Source organism: Marmota monax, unplaced genomic scaffold, assembly GCF_021218885.2.
Source record: "Marmota monax isolate L192 unplaced genomic scaffold, Marmota_monax_Labrador192_F-V1.1 WCK01_AAM20220418_F8-fsc00061, whole genome shotgun sequence".
NCBI lineage: Eukaryota > Metazoa > Chordata > Mammalia > Rodentia > Sciuridae > Marmota > Marmota monax.
Genome location: NW_026695230.1, coordinates 9,341,398 through 9,364,527, shown reverse-complemented (window position 1 = coordinate 9,364,527; position 23,130 = coordinate 9,341,398). Strand labels below are relative to the sequence as shown.

General features: G+C 47.2%; 1 protein-coding gene across 2 annotated transcripts in view; it reads right to left on the bottom strand.

Moving 5' to 3' along the window:
* The window catches only part of Plekha7 (pleckstrin homology domain containing A7), a 215,618-nt gene extending 193,926 nt beyond the window's left edge, over positions 1 to 21,692 (bottom strand). Inside the window, exons 1-3 of one of the 2 annotated variants that reach the window (XM_058576952.1) lie at positions 21,642 to 21,692; positions 20,663 to 20,739; positions 20,518 to 20,575 (exon numbers count right to left, since the gene is read on the bottom strand). In XM_058576952.1, the coding sequence (XP_058432935.1) occupies positions 20,518 to 20,575; positions 20,663 to 20,675 (71 nt within the window). In that variant the 5' untranslated portion in view covers positions 20,676 to 20,739; positions 21,642 to 21,692. Of the gene's footprint in view, positions 1 to 20,517; positions 20,576 to 20,662; positions 20,740 to 20,864; positions 21,104 to 21,641 lie in introns of those variants that run through there. The other variant, XM_046438058.1, reaches the window with a different exon arrangement.
* Positions 21,693 to 23,130: the final 1,438 nt, after the last annotated feature.

Here is a 23,130-nt window from a genome sequence, read left to right as displayed (position 1 = left end):
ATCTGTTTTCCGGTAATTCCCCAGGTTTGACTGTAGCCAACATAGAGATAAATAAGGATTCCGTGTGGCTCCCCATCTCAAGAGGAGTCTCTGGGGACACCTTAGGCAGAGCACTCACTGCCTACCCTGGAGAGTCCCAGGCTGTGGCTTCCTCTGATTCAGGGAAATACCTTCTAGGCGCAGACAGGCTTCTCACGTAGAGTCCCAAAAACAGAAAGCCCCAGAGTTCACCTGCTGTTTAATAAATAAATTCAACAGGCATTTTCTAAGTGTCTTGTTCCAACCACTATGCTAGGCACAGAGGTACAGCCTTGAACAACACAGACACACAGCTCGAGGGAAGAGACAAACAAATTAAAACATAATATATTTGGGTCAAGTTGAGACTTTAAAGAAAGTAGGACTAAGGGAATAGGGTAGGCTGGGGGACAGCATCAAAAAAGGCCACCCTGAAAAGGTGACATCTGAGCAGAGACCTGAAGTGAGGAAGCAGCAGCCATGGGAATATCTGAAGAAATGCAGTCCAGACAGAGGGAGCAGGAAGTGCAAAGGCCCTAATACTGGTTGTTCTTTGCATGTTTGAACAGTAGCAGGAGAAAATGAGGTAGGTGAAGTAATTGGGGCTGGGGCTGGTGCCACAAGGCTTTGTGGGTCACTATAAGGACTTTGGATTCAGCTCTGTATAAGATGAAAGCCCTCAAATGGCTTGAGCTAAGGGGTGATATGATCCAACTCCCACTGTAAAACAGCTCCTCCAGCTGCTGTTAGGGGAAGGGGAGAGAAACACAAGGACTACATGGGAGGACACTGCCACAGTCCAGGCAGATAGTGGTGTGGACTAGGGTGGTAGCAACAGTCATGAGAATAGTGATTCTAGATACATTTCAAAGTAGAGCCAATGGGATTTGAAAAGTTCCCCAGAAATGTGCCTGATACCAGAAACTTCTGGACATTACCAGATGCCTGTACTAGGTAAACCAATGGACAAATTGAATTTAGTCCACTAAGTCCCTGCTGGGGTGTGCAGGTCTAGAAGCCGCATGGCTGCAGAGCTCCAGGTGGGAAGTCACATGACTCTGTGTAAGAAAGGAGGTGGGGGAGCCCTCAGATATGGCCAGGGAAGGGTCTCTCCCAGCAGGAAACACACACATACCCCCTTCCTCGGAAGGTGGCTTAGGAGAAAACTGCTCCTGGCTTTTCAAGGTGTAAGGAGAAGTCCTTGGTGAGGAAGCCCAAGTGAGGTAGCTTGGTGATCTGTGTTCATGCCCTGGCTCTACCACCTCTGGACTCTGGACTCAGCCCTTTAAGAGTAAACGAAAATCACAATATACCACCTGTGGGGCTCCCGTGAGGTTGAAATAAATTAATATATGTAAAAACTGGTCTGCAGGCTTGGAACTATAATCCATTGACCTTTCCTAGTCCTGCGACCTTGGACTTGCCACCTCTCTGGGCCTCTGTGCCCTCATCTATAAATGGAAGAATAACACTTCTTCCCCCAACCTCCTCAGTACTGAGTACTGAACAGAGGGGTATTCTACCACAAAGCTACATCCCCAGCCCTTTTTATTTTGAGACAGAGTATTATCTTGCTAAGTTGCCAAGACTGGCCTTGAACTTGGGATCCTCCTGCCTCAGCCTCCCCAGTAGCTGGGATTACAGGAATGTGCCACCACACCTGGCTGAGAAACAACACATTTCAGAGCTATCATAAAGATTAAGGCTAACAATATATGAAAAGTCTTGGTCACAGAAAAGTGCCTCAATGACCATGAAATCCCCTCTAGGCCTGTAAGTGGCATTTGATATGATCCAACTAAATCCTCTTCCTTGCCAGCACCTTGCCCTACCAACTCTGTCCATCTTTCTTACCTGCCTGGCACGGGAGGGAACTGAGTGTCAAGAAGACCCTTGGCTCACCCTCCTCCCTCCAGCCACATTTCTATGATCTCCACACAAGGAACTCACTCTTGCTGCCTCAACAAAAGTCCCTGGCAACTGTAAACATGTCCTCAGGCTCCAGTCTGCATGCAACAATCATCACCTGTGGGTCACTCATGCAGAATCCTGCTCTCAGCTCCCGTGGCTCTCCCTGCTGACAGCCTGACCTCACAGGGCTATAATGTAGAGCCAGCAAGCACACAGAAGATGCTGGACAGGTAGTGGTGAGTGAGTATGGAAATGAGTCTGGGACATTGCTTTCCTTCTTGTCTCTGGGCTCCCTGGACGCGGACCAAAACACAGCACCAGGTGCAATGGTGTTAGAGGTTCCACTTCACATGCTTGTGAACATCATTTCACAGTTTCTGTCATACCCATAACCTCAGTTAAAGTTTAAAAGCCCTGCTCAAGGTCCTTTGGCAGACCCTGCATACAAATGATCAGCCACAGAAATAAGTTCCAAAGGCCTCAGAGAAATCAGACCAAAGGAAAATAAGGCAGTGGGCCTAGAAAAAAAAAGGGAAAGCCTTCTCCATTTTTCCTGTCTCCTAGTGTCTCTTGGTGGATTTAAGGAAGTGAAGTGGGATAAGGGAGTACAAGGCTGTTAGAATCAGATAATTAAGTCTATGTCATGTAATTAAGCCTATGGGGAATTATAGCAAACTGTGAAGAACGAAAAGTCTAAAGATAAAGAGGCTTTTTCCTCAAAGTCATCTTCAGCTGCAGATGATAAAAGCATCAGTTTCATAAACCTAAATCCCGCACTCAAGGCTCCAGCGACCTTCCGCTAAGTAACCAAGGGCTCAGGCCTGGAAACCAAACTTCCTCTGCCAGCAGGGACAGGGCAGGACTTCTGTACAGGGTTGAGTGCTGTGAGGAGGAGCAAGGGGAGGACAGTGAGCATGCCCTGGCAGCTGTCCTTAAAAGGCCCTGGCCTTTGGGTGAAAGTGAGGGCAGCCTTACACTGCCAAGGGCCAGGTTCTAACTGGGACACCCCTCGGACACTCACACCACCCACCCTATTTCCATCCTTTCTATTTTAAGACAAGAGTGCTGCCAGGCTGTGGTGTGTGTTACCTGCATTCTCCTTATTTGGAGGCCAGCCCTCACCTGCTGGGTGGGATCTCTCATGTGCTCCAGCCTACTTCCCCTAACCCCACCCCTACAAATGTCCAGCATGAGCCGGAGCCTCAAAGAATGACCTCTACCCCCAGCATATTCCACCCTTATTGCCTACAGCCAAGGTGGGCCCATCAGAGCCCTGCTGGAGTCCCTTTCGGTATCCTCCTGGACGGCAAGATGAAGACTCATTCTGCAGCCTCCCCTCTTCCAGTGTCCCAGAACATGTCACGCTCTTTCCTTTCCCTTCAACATCTGAGACTCTCAATAAATTCTTGCTTGGTTTTCAAGATCCAGCTAAGGCTTCTCCCAACCCCAAGCCTTCCCTGGCCAGCCCTCCTCCATGCCCCTCCCCATGCTTCCCTTATCAAATAATTTGCACAGTATCCTCTAGTTATTAGCACGTCTGTGTCCCCTCCAGAACACAGGCTCCAAGGATTCCTTGAGGACACCTGTAGTGCTTTGAGTCATTATGTCAGCACCTGTTAGGTACCAGATATATTCTAGGAGCCAGATATTTAGCAGTGAACACAAATTACAAAATGGTGTCATGGAGCTAACATTCTAGGGCTAATAAGTAGCCAGCATATAATAATACTTTTTCTATATTCAAGACTTGGGGGACTGGGGATATAGCTCAGTTGGCAGAGTGCTTGCCTTGCATGCACAAGGCCCTGGGTTTAATCCCCAGCAGTACCAAAAAAAAAAAAATACTATTCTGAGTACTTAATATTAATTCACTGAATCCCCATCATAAGTATTATTATTCCTATTTTACAGATAAGGAAACTGAGAATTCAGATTATATATCTTGTTAAGAATCTCACCACAAATTAGCAAGTGGAAGGGCTGGGATTCAAACCCAGGCAATCCTGTAACAGATCCCATACTCCTAACCACTGGGCTATTCTGTCTTCCAATGCTTACTCTGCTTTCCATGTTTTGGTATCCAAGTGTCCAGGTCAATGCTTGCATACACCAAGTGCTCTCCCAAATAAAGGGACTTTGAATGATAAAGGCTGGCCCCCTACCCAAAGCTCCCACTCCTCTTCTCCCTACCCAATCCCACTTTATAAGACCCCCACTACCACCAAGTCTTCCCTGACTCGTCCAGCTCCTGAACTGTTCCCTCCTGGGCACTTCTCTCCATGGGGCAAGTGAACTATTTATCTGAATGCTTAATCACATGCCACCTGACCATTCTGTCACCTAAAGCTGTGTGGGCCTTGTTTCACCTGCTCCCTTGGCTCCTTGATATGCCCCAGAGTACAAGAAATAATGGTGCCAGATGTACAGCAAAAACAAAAAAACAGATGCTAAACTGAATCCAACCTCCCCTCTCCATTTCATTATCACTAGAACCTTTTCTCCTCCTGGCCAGAAGAAGAAAGGCAGGACTCCGGTCTGACATGAGTTTTGCTACAACTATATTCAGATTGACTAAATTCATAAGCTATAACAGTCAAGGTCATAATTAGGATGCAGCTCCAGTGAAAAACAGCAAGTAAAGTTGGACACTCTTAACTCTTTGGTTAAACCATTAGGATGTTCAGTGCTATTAGAAAATGCCTATAACTTCTGGGCATGGTGACACACACATGTAGTCCCAGTTACTTGAGAGACAGAGATAGGAGGATAGCAAGTTTGAGACCAGACTTGGCAATTTAGCAAGACCCTGAATAAAAATAAAAATTAAAAAGGGCTGGGGTTTAATCCCCAATACCAGAAAGAAAAGACTAAAAAACTCAGCACAATATTGCACACCTATAATCCCCGTGACTCCAGAGGTTGAGGTAGGAGGATCACAAGCTCAAGGCCAGCCTCAATGACTTAGTGACACCCTGTCTCAAAATAAATGAAATAAAAAGGGCTGGCAATGTAGCTCAATGGTTCAGTGCCAGAAAGGGAAAGGAGGGAGGGAGGAAGAAGGAAGGAAAAAAGAAAGCAGCAGCAAGCCGCAACTGAGAATCTGAGCTGACTGGACAGGATATACAGGTACCCTGTTGGTCTATCAAAAGACAAAGCATCCCTGCAGGACCTAAGCCAAGGAATCACCCAAATACATCTGGACCAGTATAACCAAAAATACCTAGCATTCATGAAAATAAATGCTAAAATTTACTGAACAATACTATGTTTTAGGAATTAATACTTTACATGTATTTTTCTTAATCATTGCAGAAGACTCATGGGACAACACCAGCATTTGCCACATTTTACAGAGGTTAAATAACTTGAGTTCTATAACTACAAAGTCTGGCTCCCAAGCCTGTGTACTCACCCACAACACCATAACTTCCCTAAAGTCCAGTGTGGAAACAGCTGAACCACGAGAGGCAAAAATCCGTACAGAAGACAGAGGCTCTCAGCGAGGTGGATACTTCTCCCGTTTCCCCTGATAACAACACATAAGGCCCACCTGGTTTTGAGGCCACATCTAGCTCCAGAAAGATTTCACTTAGGCAGGGAAGGGAGATCTGAAGACCAACCATCATGAAGAAAGTCCAGAACTGAAGGTCCTCGGCCAGGACAGTCTCCTTGGCCACTGAATGCTTAATCTAACTTAAGAGCTGAATCTCAAGAGGAGCCCTCTCCCCAGGTGACACCAGCTTCAAGTTCAGCGAGGACCCAGCAAGGGACCAAGCAAGCCCTCTTCCCATATGACACAGCACAACTGATGGACAAGTGTGTGGATCTGTCAGAACCCAGTGGATTCCCCTGTCCAGAGGTTCTGCTTCAGAGCCAGGACACCACTCCCACCAAACTCCCGAGGTGCCTAAGGCACAAAAGAACCATACCTTCTCAGCCTACCTCCCCCTCCTCCCACCAGAAGTGTCCAAAGATAAAGAGCTGAGCAATGACCTGGAGGAGAGACAGCAGGAAAGCATGGAGTGAGATTTTTATGCTAACTCTCCTCAAGATTCCAGACCCTTCCTTGATGGGCAGGAGTTTATTTTCAAAATATTCTTTCCACTTTGGTTGGGGCGGGGGGGGGGGGGTGAGTGTTCCATCTCTAAAGAGAGACAAATTCAAAACAAAAGCTTTTGGTTAACAGAGTTTGTCTCCTCTCCCAAACCCCACACTCCTCACAGGGATACTTGGCCTGCCAGATACAGGAGCGGGTGGGGACCCTAACCAGTTAGTGGTTTTTCTCTACTCAACTCACACTCAATGGGCAGGGGACATGACGGCTGAGATTCCAGATGTGCCTTGGCCAGTCTCTGTGCTCTGGTGCAGCACAGCCCATCCTACCCTCTCTCCAGGGCCCACTGCAAAGTCCAGGGGGCTTCTCTACAGTCCATGTTTGGCACAGGGTGACAATTCTTGCCACACCATCTGGGCTCTGTTCAGGAGCTGAATCAACAGAAGGCTTCACACAGCTCGCTTCCACTGAGTCCTTCACCAGCAAGCAGCCCAAGCCACCTCTCCTCCTCCCTGACCATGGCCACAGCCCCTAAGTAACCTGTGCAAAGCTTGAGCATTTCCAAAACAAATCAGAACAGCCTCTGTAGCCTGGCTCATCATGAGTGGGCACAGCGGGCTGTGATGGCCCCAATTAAGGGCTGCTGGGCAACCCTGGCTCTGCTACTTAACACCTGTGCATTGAGTCACTTGATGTCCTGTGACTCAGTTTCCTCACCTATAAAGTAGATAATATATACCAAATAGGAACTCAACAAAAGCAATCAGCTTCTCAGTGCATCAGTCTCATTGCCCTATCTCCCAGCTCACTAGCACCCCTGATAGGCAAATCCAACACACACCTATAAGGAGAAAGAACAAATTCTCAAACCTTTTCACTGACTCAAGGAAGTAATCAATACCTACCAAGATCCCCCTTCCTAAGGCACAGCCTTCAAAGGTTGGGCGAGATCATCCCTCAACACAACGTTACACCCTCTAGCTAGGCTCCTCAGACACAAACAGCTTTTGGAATACAAAGAATATACTTTGGTTCTCATTTAAATATCTATCTATTCACAGAACAGGAAGTCAATTACTTTCCACTCCCCTAAAGAATTAATATCCTCTAAAGAATTTTAGAAACCATCTGGTACCAAACAAAGAAACACATCTACACATTCTCAGGTGAGGAGGATTGGAAAAAGCCAAAATAGAGGCCAGCTGAGCTCTCTCCAGCTCCCACCCACACACCAAAACTAAAAGCAATGCAATTATTCAAAGCTTCAGTAAATGGATGTAATTTCAGGTACCACCAATTCCATTCATATATGCATTAATCATTACAGTGATTATAAATACTTAACTTCACAGCATTCATCTATCTACTATTTTTTAAATCCTCAAGTCAAAATGTGCTGAGAAAAATATCTTTCCAAAGACTCTCTCAGGCAGGGTAAGTAATCATTTCTCTTCTCCTTTCTTAGCCCCTGACCATTGATTTTGTGTCCCCACCCTCCCATCAATTTATAACCCCCCATTTACTCCTAACTTAAGCCCTCTTTCCTCATGTCAGTCAGTTTCAGGAGGGCTGGGTCAAAGGTTAAACCAACCTCCACACCTATTTGGCTGAGTGCTGACCTCATGCCAGATACTGTGCCCCAGAAGTTGAGAAGTTGTTCATGGCACTGAGTCACAATCCTGGTCCAGCACTGTATTTCCCAGGTCCAGCTCAAGGAAGACTATAATGCCAGACATTTCCAGGATGTACGCACCACCAACACTGTCTCTGTCTGTGGGCCACACTCACCCTCACATGCAGAGGAAGCACTTCTATTTCTCTACCTAACTGCAGCCTACTGGCCTCCTCTGGCTCTCAGTGCCAATCAGGCAGAACAACCTTTCACCCAGCCCCTCCTCTGCTCTCAGGAAGGTCCCTCAGTGGTCATGACCTTGTGGCCACCCACCAGGCAGTCACAGCCTCCATTCTGTGGTCACTCTCAAGGTCAGCTGACCTGCCTCCTTCTGGAACTGACACTATCTTTTGGGCAAAGGTGAGGGCAGCATAGTCCCAACCTCTATTGAGAAAACAAGACCAGGAACCTGGCTTCCCAAGACTCTCCCTGAGTAGCAGGTGGACACTGACAAAACAGCTGTCCCCTACTAACACTCTCTTGAGACCTTTCACACAGCTTAACCAACTAATTAGGACAGATGCCCTCCTGTAATGAGAGACTCACAATTCCTGTACACCTATCATGTGCCAAACAGCATACCAGGAGTTTTAGATAGGCTATCACTTTTAATTCTCAAATAACTCCAGGCAGGAAAATAGTATCATTATTATAGATATGAGGAAGCGAAAGCTCAGAGACAGTTTCACTTTCGGTGCTCATGAGAATCACCTATGGTGCTTATAATACATGCTGATTCTCATGCCCACCCCTGGAGGCTCTGGTTCAGCATTCTGGAACACTGCTCTAATTCTTCTCTATCCTTGCTGCCCCTCATTGTCTTAACATACACTCCAAGGAGGGTTACTGCTGTCCCTAAAATAAGCTAGCTGCCCTGCCAGGCAGTGCAAACACTAATACTAATACCTCGGAAACTCCTCCGCATGGACAGAGGCATGGTAGATAGGGAATGGAAATCATGTGTGTCCATCATAAGCACAAGAAATCTGGTCATTCTCTGGGTGGACACAGCTACATGGGGCTTACAGATAAGGAATAGTTTTTGGATTAGTTTTTTTTTTTGATAATTCGTACAAACCATTAAATGTACAGCTTCCATTTAAAGATAAGTCTCAACAAGAAAGCATTCAGGGCTGGGGATGTGGCTCAAGCGGTAGCGCGCTCGCCTGGCATGCGTGCGGCCCGGGTTCGATACTCAGCACCACATACCAACAAAGATGTTGTGTCCGCCGAGAACTAAAAATAAATAAATTTAAAAAAAAAAAAAGAAAAAAAAGAAAGCATTCAATCTCTAGTGCCACAACAAAAAAAACAAAAACAAACCCCAAAAAAAAACAAGTAAGGATAATTCTCCTTCTAGCTAATCCAACCTTAGATATCCCTAAGGAGAGAAAATCCCAGTTCTTCTGCCAACTGTGCCACATCTTGTCTTGGGAAGGTGCTTTACAGGAATAGAAATGATGACAGTTCATTCTCGTATAGCACGTACAGCTGCTAGGCCCCGCTCTAGGTTGGTAGGTAGGGCCATTGTCCCCATTTTACAGATGAAGAAACATCTGAAGACACAGAGGTTGAAGTGACCTGCCAACCAGTAGCAGCGTCAGGACTTCAACCAGGCACTCGGCCTACAGAATCCATGTTTTGTAACCACCATGAGGCACTGCCCCTCAGAGCAGGAGCTCACCAACCCCTAGGGCAATATCCTCAAATAAGCCACTCTGCTGAGGCCAACCTACCAACACAGGTGCTACAACCCTCACACCACCCCAAGCTCCTGCCCATGTGGCATCTCCTGCCAAGGAAGCAGCTACCCTACTCCACAGCTGCCAGGCCTTTCTCACTTACCATCAGAAGCTCCCCAGGGCTTTCCTCATTACCCTCTCCCTGCCTTAGGTTCTCATACTGAGATTAAGCAAGGTTCTTTCCCCTCTTGGATGGGGCACTGCTGGCTGGAGTTAAGAATTGGTGACTCACCAATTAAAAAATAAATAAAAATTAAAAAACAGTTGGTGACTGTTTCTCTCCATAGTACCCACCGTGAAGACTGGCATATGCTTAACAGTCTGGTGACTGAACAAATGAATCCTTGACCAAAAGTCAAGGCTCCAACTAACTACTTCTCCAACAAGATGCTCGCCACTAAGCTGGCCCACTGGTTCTACCTGTGGACAGGTATGAATAACTCAGTTTGCAAGTGCAGAGGATATGAATATTGCAGAGGTTATTGAATTAACCTAAACCATTGCTCTGGCCAGACCTCTCCCAGGAAGAGAACAGTCTCATCTCCTGCTTCACTCCCAGGGACAGAACACACAGAGGTCTATGCAGCCAGGGGCCTATGCAGCCAGGGGCCTATACACAGGGCTGGAATGGACCTCTTCTCTCTCCATCCTCCCAGCATGCTGTCCATGCCCACCCTGCATGACAGAGTATGTTCTGAGGAGGAATAGGAGGTGAACAGCAGCCCCATGAAGAGACTGCATCCCAACTGAAGCTGTCAGACCTTGAGAGAGTAAGAGCTCTGTTTCAGCAGGAAAAACCCCTAAGAACCCTGGTATGGCATGGAAACACTCTTCTGGTAAGACCTGAAAGACAGCTTGGCTCTAAGCAGGATTAAGAGGCTCAACAGTCCCTAAGCTGGGGTCAGCTGACCTCTGGGGAGGAAGAGAGGAGAGAAGGGGGTGATGCTCCAGATGGAGGAGATCTACTCCCCCAGAGCACCAGGGATCTGCCCACTCTCCTGCTTGAGGCTATCCATCCCAACATAATTCTTCTACCCTACTGTGTACCCAAGTGGGCTTCTGCCTTAGGATGATCAGAGAAGATGCAGAGAACCAATTATGGGGGATAGACCCTACAGGAAGGATTCAGAATAGGACTAATGAGTGACGCGAGCCATGGTAGAAACTGCACAGAATTTGGAGCCAAGAAGACTCAGGTTCAAGTTCTAACTCCCTCAATGATGATCTGGCCTTGGGAAGATCATTTAACAACCGCTCCCCCTCCACCCTCACATGCCCAGTCTGTACAACAAGGACAATCAAAATATCTTCCTCTAAAAGCAAATGTGTTTTTTAACTGTAAAACATCACAAAGGAAACACTAGACAATATATATGTCTATACTATACTGGCTAGAGCTGACAACCAAGTGACTCCCTGGATTAAGGACAGGCATCTGTGTAGTGCTCTAAATGCCCAGGAAAGAGGCAAACCAAGAGCTATTTACTCACCCCAGTAGCCTGGCCTCTTGGTTCCCAGGCCCTGCATCCTAAGCAAGGTAACTGCGGCCTTGGGACAGCCTAGCCCTTGACAAACAAGGCTATACACTGTTGTCTTTTAATTAACTTTTTATTTGGAAATAATTGCAATCTTACAGGAAAGCTTTAGGAGTAAGTGCCCCCATATTTCCCCTTACCTAGACTCACTGAACATAGTGTCCTACATACTATCTTCTACTTCCTCCTCCATACACACACAATTTTTTCCCCATAACCACTTAACCACTTAAAAGCAAATACATCAGGGGCTGGGGTTGTGGCTCAGTGGCAGAGTGCTTGCCCACCATGTGTGAGGCACTGGGATAGAGATATTATATATCAGTGTATATTCTCAAGAATAGGGACACTCTTTTTTGTGGTGCTGGGGATTGAACCCTGGGCTTTGCACATGCTAAGCAAGCACTTTACCATTGAGCTACCTCCAGCCCCAGTGCCCCACACATGCTAAGCGAGTGCTCTACTGCTGAACCACAACCCCAGCCCGGGACATTCTTTTTTTTTAAAAAATAATATTTTAGTTGTAGATGGACACAATATCTTTACTTTACTTATTTGTTTTTATGTGGTGCTGAGGACCAAACCCAGTGCCTCATATGTGCAAGGCAATTGCTATATCACTGAGCCACAACCCCAGCCCATAGGGACATTCTGTTGATATAAAAGTTATGCCATTTTATTGGTTCAAACCATTTTCTGAGTTGAGTTCTATCATTTGCCTGCTCCTCATCCAGGTAACCCCAGTTCAAGGCCACCAAACTTCTCCTACAGCAGCTAAATGCAATCAGAACTCAGAATTCACATCTCTACCCGACCTTGCAGCCATACAGATGTTGAGGAGGCTCCCATTCGTTGGTCATTTACCATGTGCCATGCATTTGCTAAACCGTTTCCATCAATTAATTCTGTAATTCTCACATTGAACCCCACTTTACTGATGAGATGTGAGGCTTAAAGGAACCTGCTAAGGTCAAGGAGCTATCCAAGGGGGAACTGAAGTTGGAATCTAGGTGGTAGGCTCCAGTGCCCATACCCTCAGTCCTACCTCTTTGCATAGGCTATCATTCACATTCACAAGCCTATACATTTTGGGTATGATGTAGTTGCCTGGCTGTGCCTTTGGGCTTCCAGAAAACCCAACACTGCTACCCAGGCCAGTATCAAGTGGCTATGTAGGCTAGATGAGAGAGAGGTGCTCTGGTACATGTCAGTTTAAGCAAAAAACAATCTGAGGCCACAATAGCCACCGGTGTTTTCCTCAGACCTCAGCACAGCCATCTTTGGAGATTAGGGCCCAGAAAGACCAGAAGGTCAATGAGCCATCTCCTTATACTTCCCTCTTACCGTGGACTTAAGAGGGAAACGGGAATCCCCTGGGGTACATGTTTCTGTTTAGGAAACACTAAGTCATAGAATAAACCCAATTTTACCACAATATTGATCTAAAAGGAAGAAAGAAGATCTTAGAATAAATCGAGTTGAAGGTAAAGTCTATATGAATTTTTGCACAGAACCAACATTTTGATGACATTTCTGGCCATCAAGTCTCCCAGATGAGTTGAACTTTTCCCTCTTCTGTCATTAAATCTGTAGTCAAAAAGTTTGAGAAGCCCTAGTCTAGGGAACGCAACCAGGCCTCTCCTCTGAACGCTGAAAAGGCTGACCCAATTTAGTATATGGCTTTAGGAAGATCACTTTACCCTAGTAAGTCCAAATTTCTGCATTAGAAAAAGCAGTAATTGTGAGACTTGAACCAGATAATGTTCGAGAAGCACTCTGTAAACAATAAAACATTAACTCAAAATACTTCTCATTTCAGAAAACCAAAAAGCAAATGTTTTGACAGCCATTTAAAAACAACAAATAAAACCATATTCCTCCAGGTTTTCCCTCTGCCAACATTTACTTCAGAAACCATGTCAGTTTACTGAGATGCTGCTATCTTCCACACTGAGCAGAAAGATTCAAACCCATGCTGTCCTCTGAAGAGACAGAAAACTGGAGCAGGCACCTCATCAAATGACCCAGTCTTCCACATCCTGAAGTGCTCTCTTAAGGAATCTTCTTTTTCCAAAGTCCTCAATTTAGAAAGCCCCAAACTTACTCCCATAGATATAAGAAGAGAATGGAAGAGTGCCATCCAGTCACAGGATTTTGTTGGTGGTGGTATTGGGGATTGAACCCAGGGCCTCCTACATGCTAGGGAAGCACTCTACCATTGAGCTCTACCACCAAACTCCATCAGTACCTTCACTAAGGCACAAGAAATCTAGGCCCACTCTCTTGACACATGCAGTCCCGAAGACAGGGGGAACTCCCTCCCTCCCCTCAACTCTGAGACAAACTCCACCCATGGGTAAAAAGCAACTTGTAACATTTTTTTCTTGAAGAGGTTTTTCCAGATCTCTCAGGGAGCTGTTCAGAGATTGCGGTACAAATCATGGCTCCTTCAGCTTTCTCTAGAATACTCACTGTTAGTCCCTTACCATGGAACCTAACACTTAAATCCATGAACCAGCTTTCACCCTTTACTTTATAAAATGACCAGGAAGTGAAAGGTAAAATGTGGGTTTACGCCAGAACTTGTCAAACTGGGAGAACCTTTACTTACCCTTCAACAACAAGAGGCTTCAAATTTTCTACTTTACACACATAAGAGCTCCTAGTTTTCCAGAAATTCATTGTGAGAATATTAATATCAAGTTTGATATGAAGTTTCTGGAACTGTTGGCTTATTCAATATTCACTGGCTTTCCTGAAGATTTCTAAGCTTGCTGCCTACTGCAAATTGGGATTCCCCACCAGACATCTGCCACACTTGGTTTATTCTTCCCTCCCCGGTTCCTCCTCTGTCCCTATGATTTCAGACTGAAAAAATGAGTTTGCTGAATGTAAAACATACATCGGAAACATTTGGCATTATCTGTAAAGTGTACCTCTGAAGGAGAGTGAAGACTCACTTCCTGCCTCTGGGTGACAGGTTCCAACTACCCAGCTTCTGGGCTCCTCACTCTTGCCCAGTGGGGGGGCCTGCGCACAGGCACTCATGTCCTGTTGAATCTCACAGTGGGACATAGGAGTAGGGATTCAGCATAAGAGGAAAGTGCCCTGATAACTACTTTTTTTGGTCCCAGGGATTGAATTCAGGGGCACACTGAGCCACATCCCCAGCCCTATTTTTGTATTTTATTTAAAGACAGGGTCTCACTGAATTGCTTAGCATCTTGCCATTGCTGAGGCTGGCTTTGAACTCACAATTTTCCTGCCTCAGCCTACCAAGCCACTGGTATTACAGGCCTATGCCACCCCTCCCAGCTGATATCAGCATTTAAAGCTGTATTCCATATCAATACAGAGATAAAATTTAGTATAATTTAAGTGTTACATTTTTTTTTACACTTGGAATGACTTTAAAAACCACAACAAGGCTGGGCACAGTGGCACACACCTTTAATCCCAGTAACTTGGGAGACTGAAGCAAGAGGATCATGAGTTCAAACCCAGCACCAGCAACTTAACAAGACCCTGAGCAACTCAGCGAGACCCCATCTCTAATAAAATATATTTTAAAAAGGGGGCTGGGGATATGGTTCAGTGGTTAAGCACCCTTGGGTTCAATCCCTAATATCCAAACACACACACACACACAACAAGTTGAGGAAAAGACTACAGAAGAAAGGAAAAAGTTTTGTACTGTGGTACTTTTTTCCTTTTTAGAACAAGAGGACTTTCATTTTATTTTCAATTTGTCCTGGAGTCCTGAAAATTATGTAGCTGGTCCCTAGGACTTGCTTTAGGCCACAGAGCCAAGGAAGGGATAGCCAGCCTTACTCTAGGCCTTGGAAGTCTAGGCAAGAGTCCCACGGCCCTCACCTAGGAACTGGTGCCCACAGAAAAATGGCACCTACACAGGATGGCCCTGCAAGGCCCTAAAAGGAAAACTGAGGAACTGAAGCTAGCTTGAACTTGTGCAATCAGCTGGTTCCTGTCAAGACCTTGGAGTCAAGTCAGAGGATGCCAAGGCCCAGCAGCTGGGGTGAAGGAGGGGGAAGAGATAGTCTAATGGCCAAGACACATCCTAATCTCCAGATGCAAAGCACTAAGATAATGAGGTGAAGAAGCCAGAAGAGGTTGTTTGAGCCTCCACTGGCTGGGTTCCTGCTTGGAATGTTGTTCTTAACAGAGACTGACTACATCCAAGCAACCTGGGGTCCAGGCACCAGCCCCGACAGGTCTGTTTCTGGCTTCTTGGCTTCTTCAACTTGCCCAGCCTCCTCTACACCCTAGTCTCCTCCCCAGCAAGGAGTTTTCCAAGACTTGGAATATCTAGTGCATTTACTGGGCCTCTTTTTTTTTTTTTAATACCTTTATTTTGTTTTGTTTTTTTATGTAGTGCTGAGGATCAAACACAGCGCCCCTTATACACTAGGCAAGCGCTGTACTGCTGAGCCACAACCCCAGCCCCTTACTGGGTCTCTTAAAGAGACACTACTTCTTCCATAAATACCAAGTGTCTGTGCAATGCCCAGCCCCAGGTGAAGTGCCAAAGTGTCAGAACAGGGCACAAGATGCCCTTCCTCAGGGAGCAACCTTGGCAGAGGCAGGTTAGCCATGCCCCTCCTCTGCAATTCACCTTCCTTTTCAACTCAGGACCTAGTCAAAGTCTATTGTTGGAAAAACTCAACTTACAAGTTTCCATAAAACCCCTGAAGAGGAGCCCAGTGTAAATCTTGCTTTCTCATGTGTCTCATGTCTGAAAAGGCTCTGTCTGCCAAAGTACATTTACTAAATAATAATGAACATCTTTTACTGCTTACAAATCAGAGACACACCATCACCCATAAGAATGAGAAACCAAGGGTTGCTATTCTTTCAAGCCCCCTCAATCCCCAGCAAAAGCAAAGGAGCTGTTTGACCCTATTAACCTTGGGGCAGCCTAATTTAGCAATGGCACATGGGCATAAGGTTCCTGGATGTACTGACACTGGCTTTCACCTGAGATCTGAGGCAGAAACCACCAGTACTACTGTGGCTACTATATCAGAGACTATTCTATAGGTAGAGGCTGAAGACCTATTGAAGTTCTAGTTTAGCTCTGATACTTTGGTCAAATCATTGAAACTTCATGGACCTAGTCATCATCTGAAAAATGGTGATATACTCTACCTTACTGCCTATAAGGGCTGTTGTAAAGGAAAAAGTCAACTGTCTTTTGCTGTAGGAATGCCCGGGATTACTGTGTATTTTCACATATATAATTGGGACCAGGCATGGTCTCTACATCTCCAAACTCTTGTGAGAATCAAATTAGACAACGGTTATGAAGTGTCTCCTGATTATTTGTTTTTGGGTACTAGGGATTAAATCCAGTGTTGCATTACCATTGATGTATATCCACAGCCCTTTTTAATTTTTTTACTTTGAGATAGGGTCTAAGTTATTGAAGCTAGCCTTGAACTTACAGTCCTCCTTCCTCAGCCCTCAGGATAGTTGAGATTACAGGTATACCACTACACTCAGCCTGATATTTTTTTAATGAATCAAAAAGATTGAGCTAATACATTATTACTACAACTAATATTGCTGCTGCTATTAATGACAATATTATCACAAGTACTATCATAACTTGCTAACAAGGACTTAGAGCAAAGTGGAAGAATCCTGGAGCACAAAAATTCTTCCTAAAGGAATATCAGCATCACATCATCTAGAACTGGGAGAATCAGCTCTTCTATCCCTCATTAATGCAAAATTGAATCAAAAGTACTAAAATCCACCTGCCTTACTTCAGGGTTTTTTACTTTAAGAAGTGGCCTCTGGAGTGCATTAAAACCCTGCTAAACATTAGGAACAACTGATGCATCCTGAAAACCTCACACAATTTTCCTGTCCAAAAATCCATCAGGAAAAATAAAATCAGCCAGGCCGATGAATTGTCTCTCTAACATTACTGACTCATAGTAGAGGACCAATCCCCTGAAAAAAAATCAAACATTCAGAAATGTTCACAATAAACCTAAGAAAGCAGACTGAAGCAAAACACTTTTGATGTAGGGAGAAGGAGAATAAATACTCTCCAATCCTTAGGTCTCTCGTGAAATTGTCACAGAGGGAGACAGGAAATACAATAGTTATCGTGGGGTCCCAGCCTCCTGAAATGGCTTGCCTTTGAGGGTACAGAACATATGTCATTATCACTGTCTTGTAGGCCTTCCTATAGGCCTAGGAGGCCAGGACCAAAGCCTTGGGGAATAGGAAGCCAGGGCTTACTGTAGGGGAAGGAACTACTAGGGACCTCACAGAGTTACCAAAGCAGAGTAACAGCAGGGATGAAGGGCAGGAGTCTGTGACTATGAATTAGTCACCTCCAGTACCCCAGTTCAAGGCTGTGCCTAGTACTTGAAGGCACTCACAGCCTTTCCTCCTGGTAAATGGATGTGGGACCCTGCTCCTGTGTGAAACCAATGATACCTGGAGTCCCTTCCTCTCACCACTAAAACACTGCTCTGGCAACTGTTCCATCTCTTTCTCCCTTTCTACTGCATGATTCCCATCAGAACAAATCATGCCTACAATTTCCCACCAAAAAAAAAAAAAAAAACTCATTCAATCCACATCCTCTCCAGGAACCAGCTAATGTTTCAACTTCACTTTGCAAAGGAACTACTAGGAAAATGTGCCTATCCCTACTGACTTTGTGTCCTCACCCCATACTTCCTCTTCTACCTACTCCAGTTGGGTTTTGTCCTTGAGGTCCTGTGACCATGGCTTGCATAGGTTTTTCCCCTACCTTTTCAGTCCTCTGTCTCCTATGCTGAATTTGCCTCTTTCCCAACCGCTGAACACTGCACTGTCCCAAAGCTTAAGTCATCTTCTCTTTTCTGTCCACACTCTCATCCTAGGTGATTTCATTCTATTCCCATGGCCTTGAACAATATATATTATACCCAAATGGATCTTTTCAGTCCTCTCCCTCCATACTTCAGATTCATACATCTATTTGATACATTCACATCCCAGAGGTATCATGGCAAAACCAGATCTTGTTTCTCCCCTGCCCAAACATGCTCCTCCCCCGCCTTATCATTTCAATGATATAGGCAGCACCCACTCAGGTATTTAAGTCCCTAAGAGTCATCTTTGGGTCTTCTCTTTTTTTCACAAACTGCATCCAATACATCAGGAAGGTCGGCAGACACTACATCCCAACACAGCCTGACCATCCATCTCCAGTGTTCCATCTTCAGGCCAGCCACTGTAAACTCTTGTCTGGACCACAGCAACAGCCTTCTACTGATCTTCTGCCTCCCTCTACAATTCCACCTACAATTCATTCTCCTTAAAGCAGACAGAATAATTTCCCTAAAACTGCAAATCAGAGCATGCCACTCTCCTGCTTAAAAAATCTTTCATTGAGTTCCCACTGGGCTTAGGATAAAGTTTAAATAAAAACTTATACCTTGGACCACAAAGCTTTACATCAGCCAGCCACAGTGGTGCATACCTGTAATCCCAGAGGTTCTGGAGGCTGAGGGAAGGAGGATTGTGAGTTCAAAGCCAGGCCCAGCAACTTAGCAAGGTCCTAAGTAACTCAGCAAGACCCTGTCTCTAAATAAAATATAAAAAGGGTTGGGGATGTGGCTAGTTGGGTTCAATCCCTGGTACAAAAAAAAAAGCTTTATATCATTTACCTCTCTCCTACCTGTGGCCTCTTGTGGTGCCACTTTCTCCCTTCTTTGCCAACCTCCAGTCACACTGAACTTTTTGCTCCTTGAACCTGAAGCCGTGTGTGTGTGTGTGTGTGTGTGTGTGCCCTGTAAGCCTTTATATTGGCTTGTTCCCCTTTTCTGAAATGTTTTGTCTCCTTGAAGTCACCACAGCATGGCGCCTTCCTGTCCTCCTGACATTACTTTAAATGTCACTATGTCTAAGCCTGACATGGTGGCACACACCTGTAATCCCAATGGCTTAGGAAGCTGAGGCTGGAGGATTGAAGTCAGCCTCAGCAATTTAGCAAGCCCTAAGCAACTTAGCAAGACCCTGTCCCCTCCACATCTCTCTCTCTCTGTCTCTCTCTCTCTCTCTCTCTCTCTCACACACACACACACACACACACATATATATAAATACATTTATTTATAAATTTAATAAAAATAAATACATTTATGAATTTATATATAAATGTAGTAGTGTGTGTCTGTGTATGTATGGCTGGGATGTGGCTCAGTGGTTAAGCGATCCTGGGTTCAATCCTTGGTACAAAAAGGAAGGAAGGAAAGAAGGAAGGAAGGAAACACCATTCTTAATCTCCCAATCCAACCAAGCGACCTGGTCGCTTGATGTCACATTACCTTATTTTAATTTTCTGCATAATAGTTACCACTATCTGCTATTATTGTCTACTCTTTATTGTGTTGTTCCCCTCCCTCTCCACTACATTTCAAACTCCATGAGCAGTGAGAGGTTCTCACTTCTATAAGTCTCATCCATCAGTATTTCAACCACTGTGCAAGAGCCCAACCTGGGGGAAGAAGGCTCCAGATTTTCTCCTACTACTAACAGTGTTTCAATCGAGAAATGAATTCTGACTCATATTCCCCCAGAGTACACCCAGAACTAGTTGAACCACTGTCCAGACCTTTGGCTAGTTCATTCATTCAGTGAACAAACATTTACAGAGGGCCTACTCTATACCAGGCACTAGGGCAAAGGATCAAAGGCAGTTTTTGACTTCATGGAACTCACAGGGAGCAGGCAGAGTGAGAAACACTACAACACAGGTACCGTCCTGAAGTAAAGACTATACAGGTGTTAAGAGTGTGACCGAGCCCTTTACAGCCCCGCCATCTGATTTCTTCAGACCCTACAGACTCACAGTGACGTGGCTAGTGAGGCAAAGTTCCAGGGAACTGGAGGAAAAGCTACCACTTAACTAGGAGGCAGAAGTGATTGTTCGGGTTCAGCGCCTCAGCGCCAAAGGGAAGGGGCTGAAGAGTTTGAGGAGTATTACGGATTGAACGGTTCCCCTCCCCACCCCCACCCTACTCCCGAAGGCCGGACCTGAGGATGGAGGGCCCCGGAGCGGTTCCGAGTCTCCTAGACCGTCCCAGAGAACTCCATTGGAGAGGAAGACCTCCCTAGGCGAGAGTCACTTTGTCTTTTCCTACCCCTAGCCTCAGGCCCCCGACCCAGGACAGGACTCCTGGATCCACTCCCGCACCACAGCCTGTCGCCGGTCCCGTCCCGGCACCCGCCGGCTCCGCGCAGCCCGAAACCCCGGCGGGGAGGCGTGGCCCGCCCGCACACGAGCGCCGTGGAGTTTTCAACCCCTGCCCCAGCAGCGGTACTGACCCGGGAGGCGGCCCGGGTCCCCCTGTGAGATGAGGACCCCGGCCGCCTCCGTCCCGGAGCCCGCCACACAAGTCCTGCACACAAAACCCCAGAGTGCAGCCGCGGCGCTCTGCGCGCCAACTCGCCCCGGACCCGCGCGGGAGGACGGGGAGAGGCGGGGCGCCTGGCGGGAACCCCGCCGGCCCCCGCCGCACAGGTGCGAGCGCGGCACGGTGCGGCCCCCAACTCACTCACTCGATGAAGTAGCTGGCGCCTTCCTCCGTGAAGCCCTCCTCCCAGCCGCGGGGCAGGTCTGCGGAAACACGAGAAAAGTCGAGTCAAACTGGGGCCGCCGCGCCTCACGCTCCCAGAACGCCCACCCCGCAGACCTGGAGCCCACCTGAGCGGATCATGTGGCCGGAGTTGACTGGCTCGCCAGTGCGCGGGTGCAGCCAGGTCGTGCAACAGAGCTGGTCACTGAGGGGAGAGAGGTGCACCTGTTAGCGCCGCCGCCGCCGCCGGAGGCCCCCGGTCCGGCCCCCGGCCCCCGGCCCCCGCCGACCCTGCGCCCCCGCCCGAGTCTCCGCATTCCCACGCCGCACTTGATGAAGAAGACGCGGCCGTCCCGGCAGACGCCGTAGGACCAGTGCTCAGGTAAAGTGTCCCGCCCGACCGCCGCCGCCGCCGCCGCCGCCATGTTCGCCGAGCTCGGAGCCGCAGCGGTCGCCGCGGGGAGGGGGAGAGGGGGCGGGGGCGGGGGCGGCGCGGGCGGCGGGTCCGCGAGCTCGGCCTGCGCGGGGCCCCGCGGCGCACCCCGACCCTCCATGCGGCGCGGGCCCCTAGCTGAGCCGACGCGCGGCCGATTCCGGTCCCGGAGTCCCGCCGCCCCACTGACCGGCCAGAGCGCGGGGCCGGTGGCCTTTGTCCCCGCGTCTTCCCCGCCCCCAGCCCGTCGGCCCTGGCGCGCCCCTTTGCTGAAGCCCAGAGACCCGGGCGGGGCGAGGGGCCGCCGGCGGAGGTGCCTGGGACCAGAACAACTTGGAAAACGGCACGGCCCTCCGAATGCCCCAGTAAACCCCACCTGATCCCACCACCCAACTTCCCTTCCCAGGAACTGTACTTCTTTCTGAACCAAGAAACAGGTTACTGCCATGTTCCCAGCCTTGGTTTCTTCCTCAGTGAAATAAAGTTAACCATAAAGCCTGCACGGGATTATGGTGAATATTAAATGAAGTAACAGTGGTGTAAAGTGCTTAACTGGACCCTGGTGGGTAGTGAGAGTTCTATTAATGCCAGGCTGAGCCTGGTTTTATTTTACCAAGTTCGCAAGCAGGGACTGCTGTAGGAGCTAGTAGGACCTCCCCCTACACCATACACACCTCTGAAGTTGCACTGATCACAGGTTTCGGCCTTCAGTTCCCTCCAGGTAACAGAAAGAAGGGGTTCTGAGGGCAGGGCTGCACCTGTTGAAAAAGCGGCCAGCAGGCGGGGCCTCTACAAGGCTCTTTACAACCTGCTCATATTCGTGTCTTTGCTCCCATCTCAGCTCCTGCGCCCCCTTGTGCGAAGGAGACCCTTCTCCTTTTCCCTTCAAGCTCCATTTCTTGTTTGCACTTAAAGTGGCATTCTTGATTGTTGTATGTTTTATTGTTTCATATGTTGTAGCTTAGTTCATACCCCCAAAACTAAAATGTCAGCTAGAAGAGAGGAAGGGCCTTGGTCTGCCTTGTACCCCGCCATCCATACCGCTCCCCGACCAGTGTCTTAAAAAAGGGGGGCGGGGGGGGGAAAATCTCTACCAGCTGAGCTGCCTCAATCCTTTTTATTTTTTATTTCAGACAGTAGCTCTCCAAGTTGCCCCGACTGGCCTCCAATTTACAGTCCTCCTGCCTCACTCTCCCAAGTCGCTGAGATTACAGGCATGAGCCACCAGGGTTGGCTAGAGCATTCAGTGACTCTTATGCAGTCAGTAAGTGTGAATGAAGGAAGAAGACACTCAGCCTCACACACTGCTTATGGACAGAGCAGAAAGCTGGACTCTGAGCAAGTAGGGCGAGGCTCACCTGGAGGGTGAGACCTATACAATGTAGGCACTGGTTATTCAGAAAGGCTCCTCAGACAGGTGGGATTAGGCAAGACCCTTAATAATAGGTGAGGTTTGAGGGGGAAGAGAGCTTTCCAGAGGGGAGCAATGGGGGAACAGGCAGAGTTGTGGAAGGGGCATGGAATGTTGAGACCGCCAAGGGGCCCTTTGGAACTGACATTGGGGAAGGAGGTGGTTAGAAGATGGTTGGTGTGATTGCAGAGAACCCTAAACACCTGTGTTGTGAGGGACCCTTGCCTCTGAGGAAGTTTTTTTGTTTTTGTTTTTGTTTTGGGGCGGGGGGTGCTATGGATTCAACTCTTGGGCACTTCACCATTGAGCCACATCCCTAGCCCTATTTTCACTGAGTTGCTTAGCGTCTCACTTTTGCTGAGGCTGGCTTTGAACTGAGCCGCTGGTATTACAGGTGTGTGCCACAGCAGCCAACTTAAGGAGATTCTTGAGCATAGTTCTTGAAAATAGTAAAGTGGTATTCTTGTTGGTAAACACTGATTTAAAATAACACACTAAGGTTGGGGTTGTAGCTCAGTGGTAGAGCACTTGCCTAGCACATGTGAGGCACTGGGTTCGACCTTCAGCACCACATAAAAACAAATAAAGGTATTTCATCCATCTACAACTAGAAAAACAAACAAACAAAAAAAAATAAAACAACACACTAAATGGGAAAGGATATAAACACACTGTTAATAGAAAAGTAATTCAAGTAACACATTTAAGCAAATATGAAAAAAATGCTTGACCATCTCAGTAAGAAAAATGCA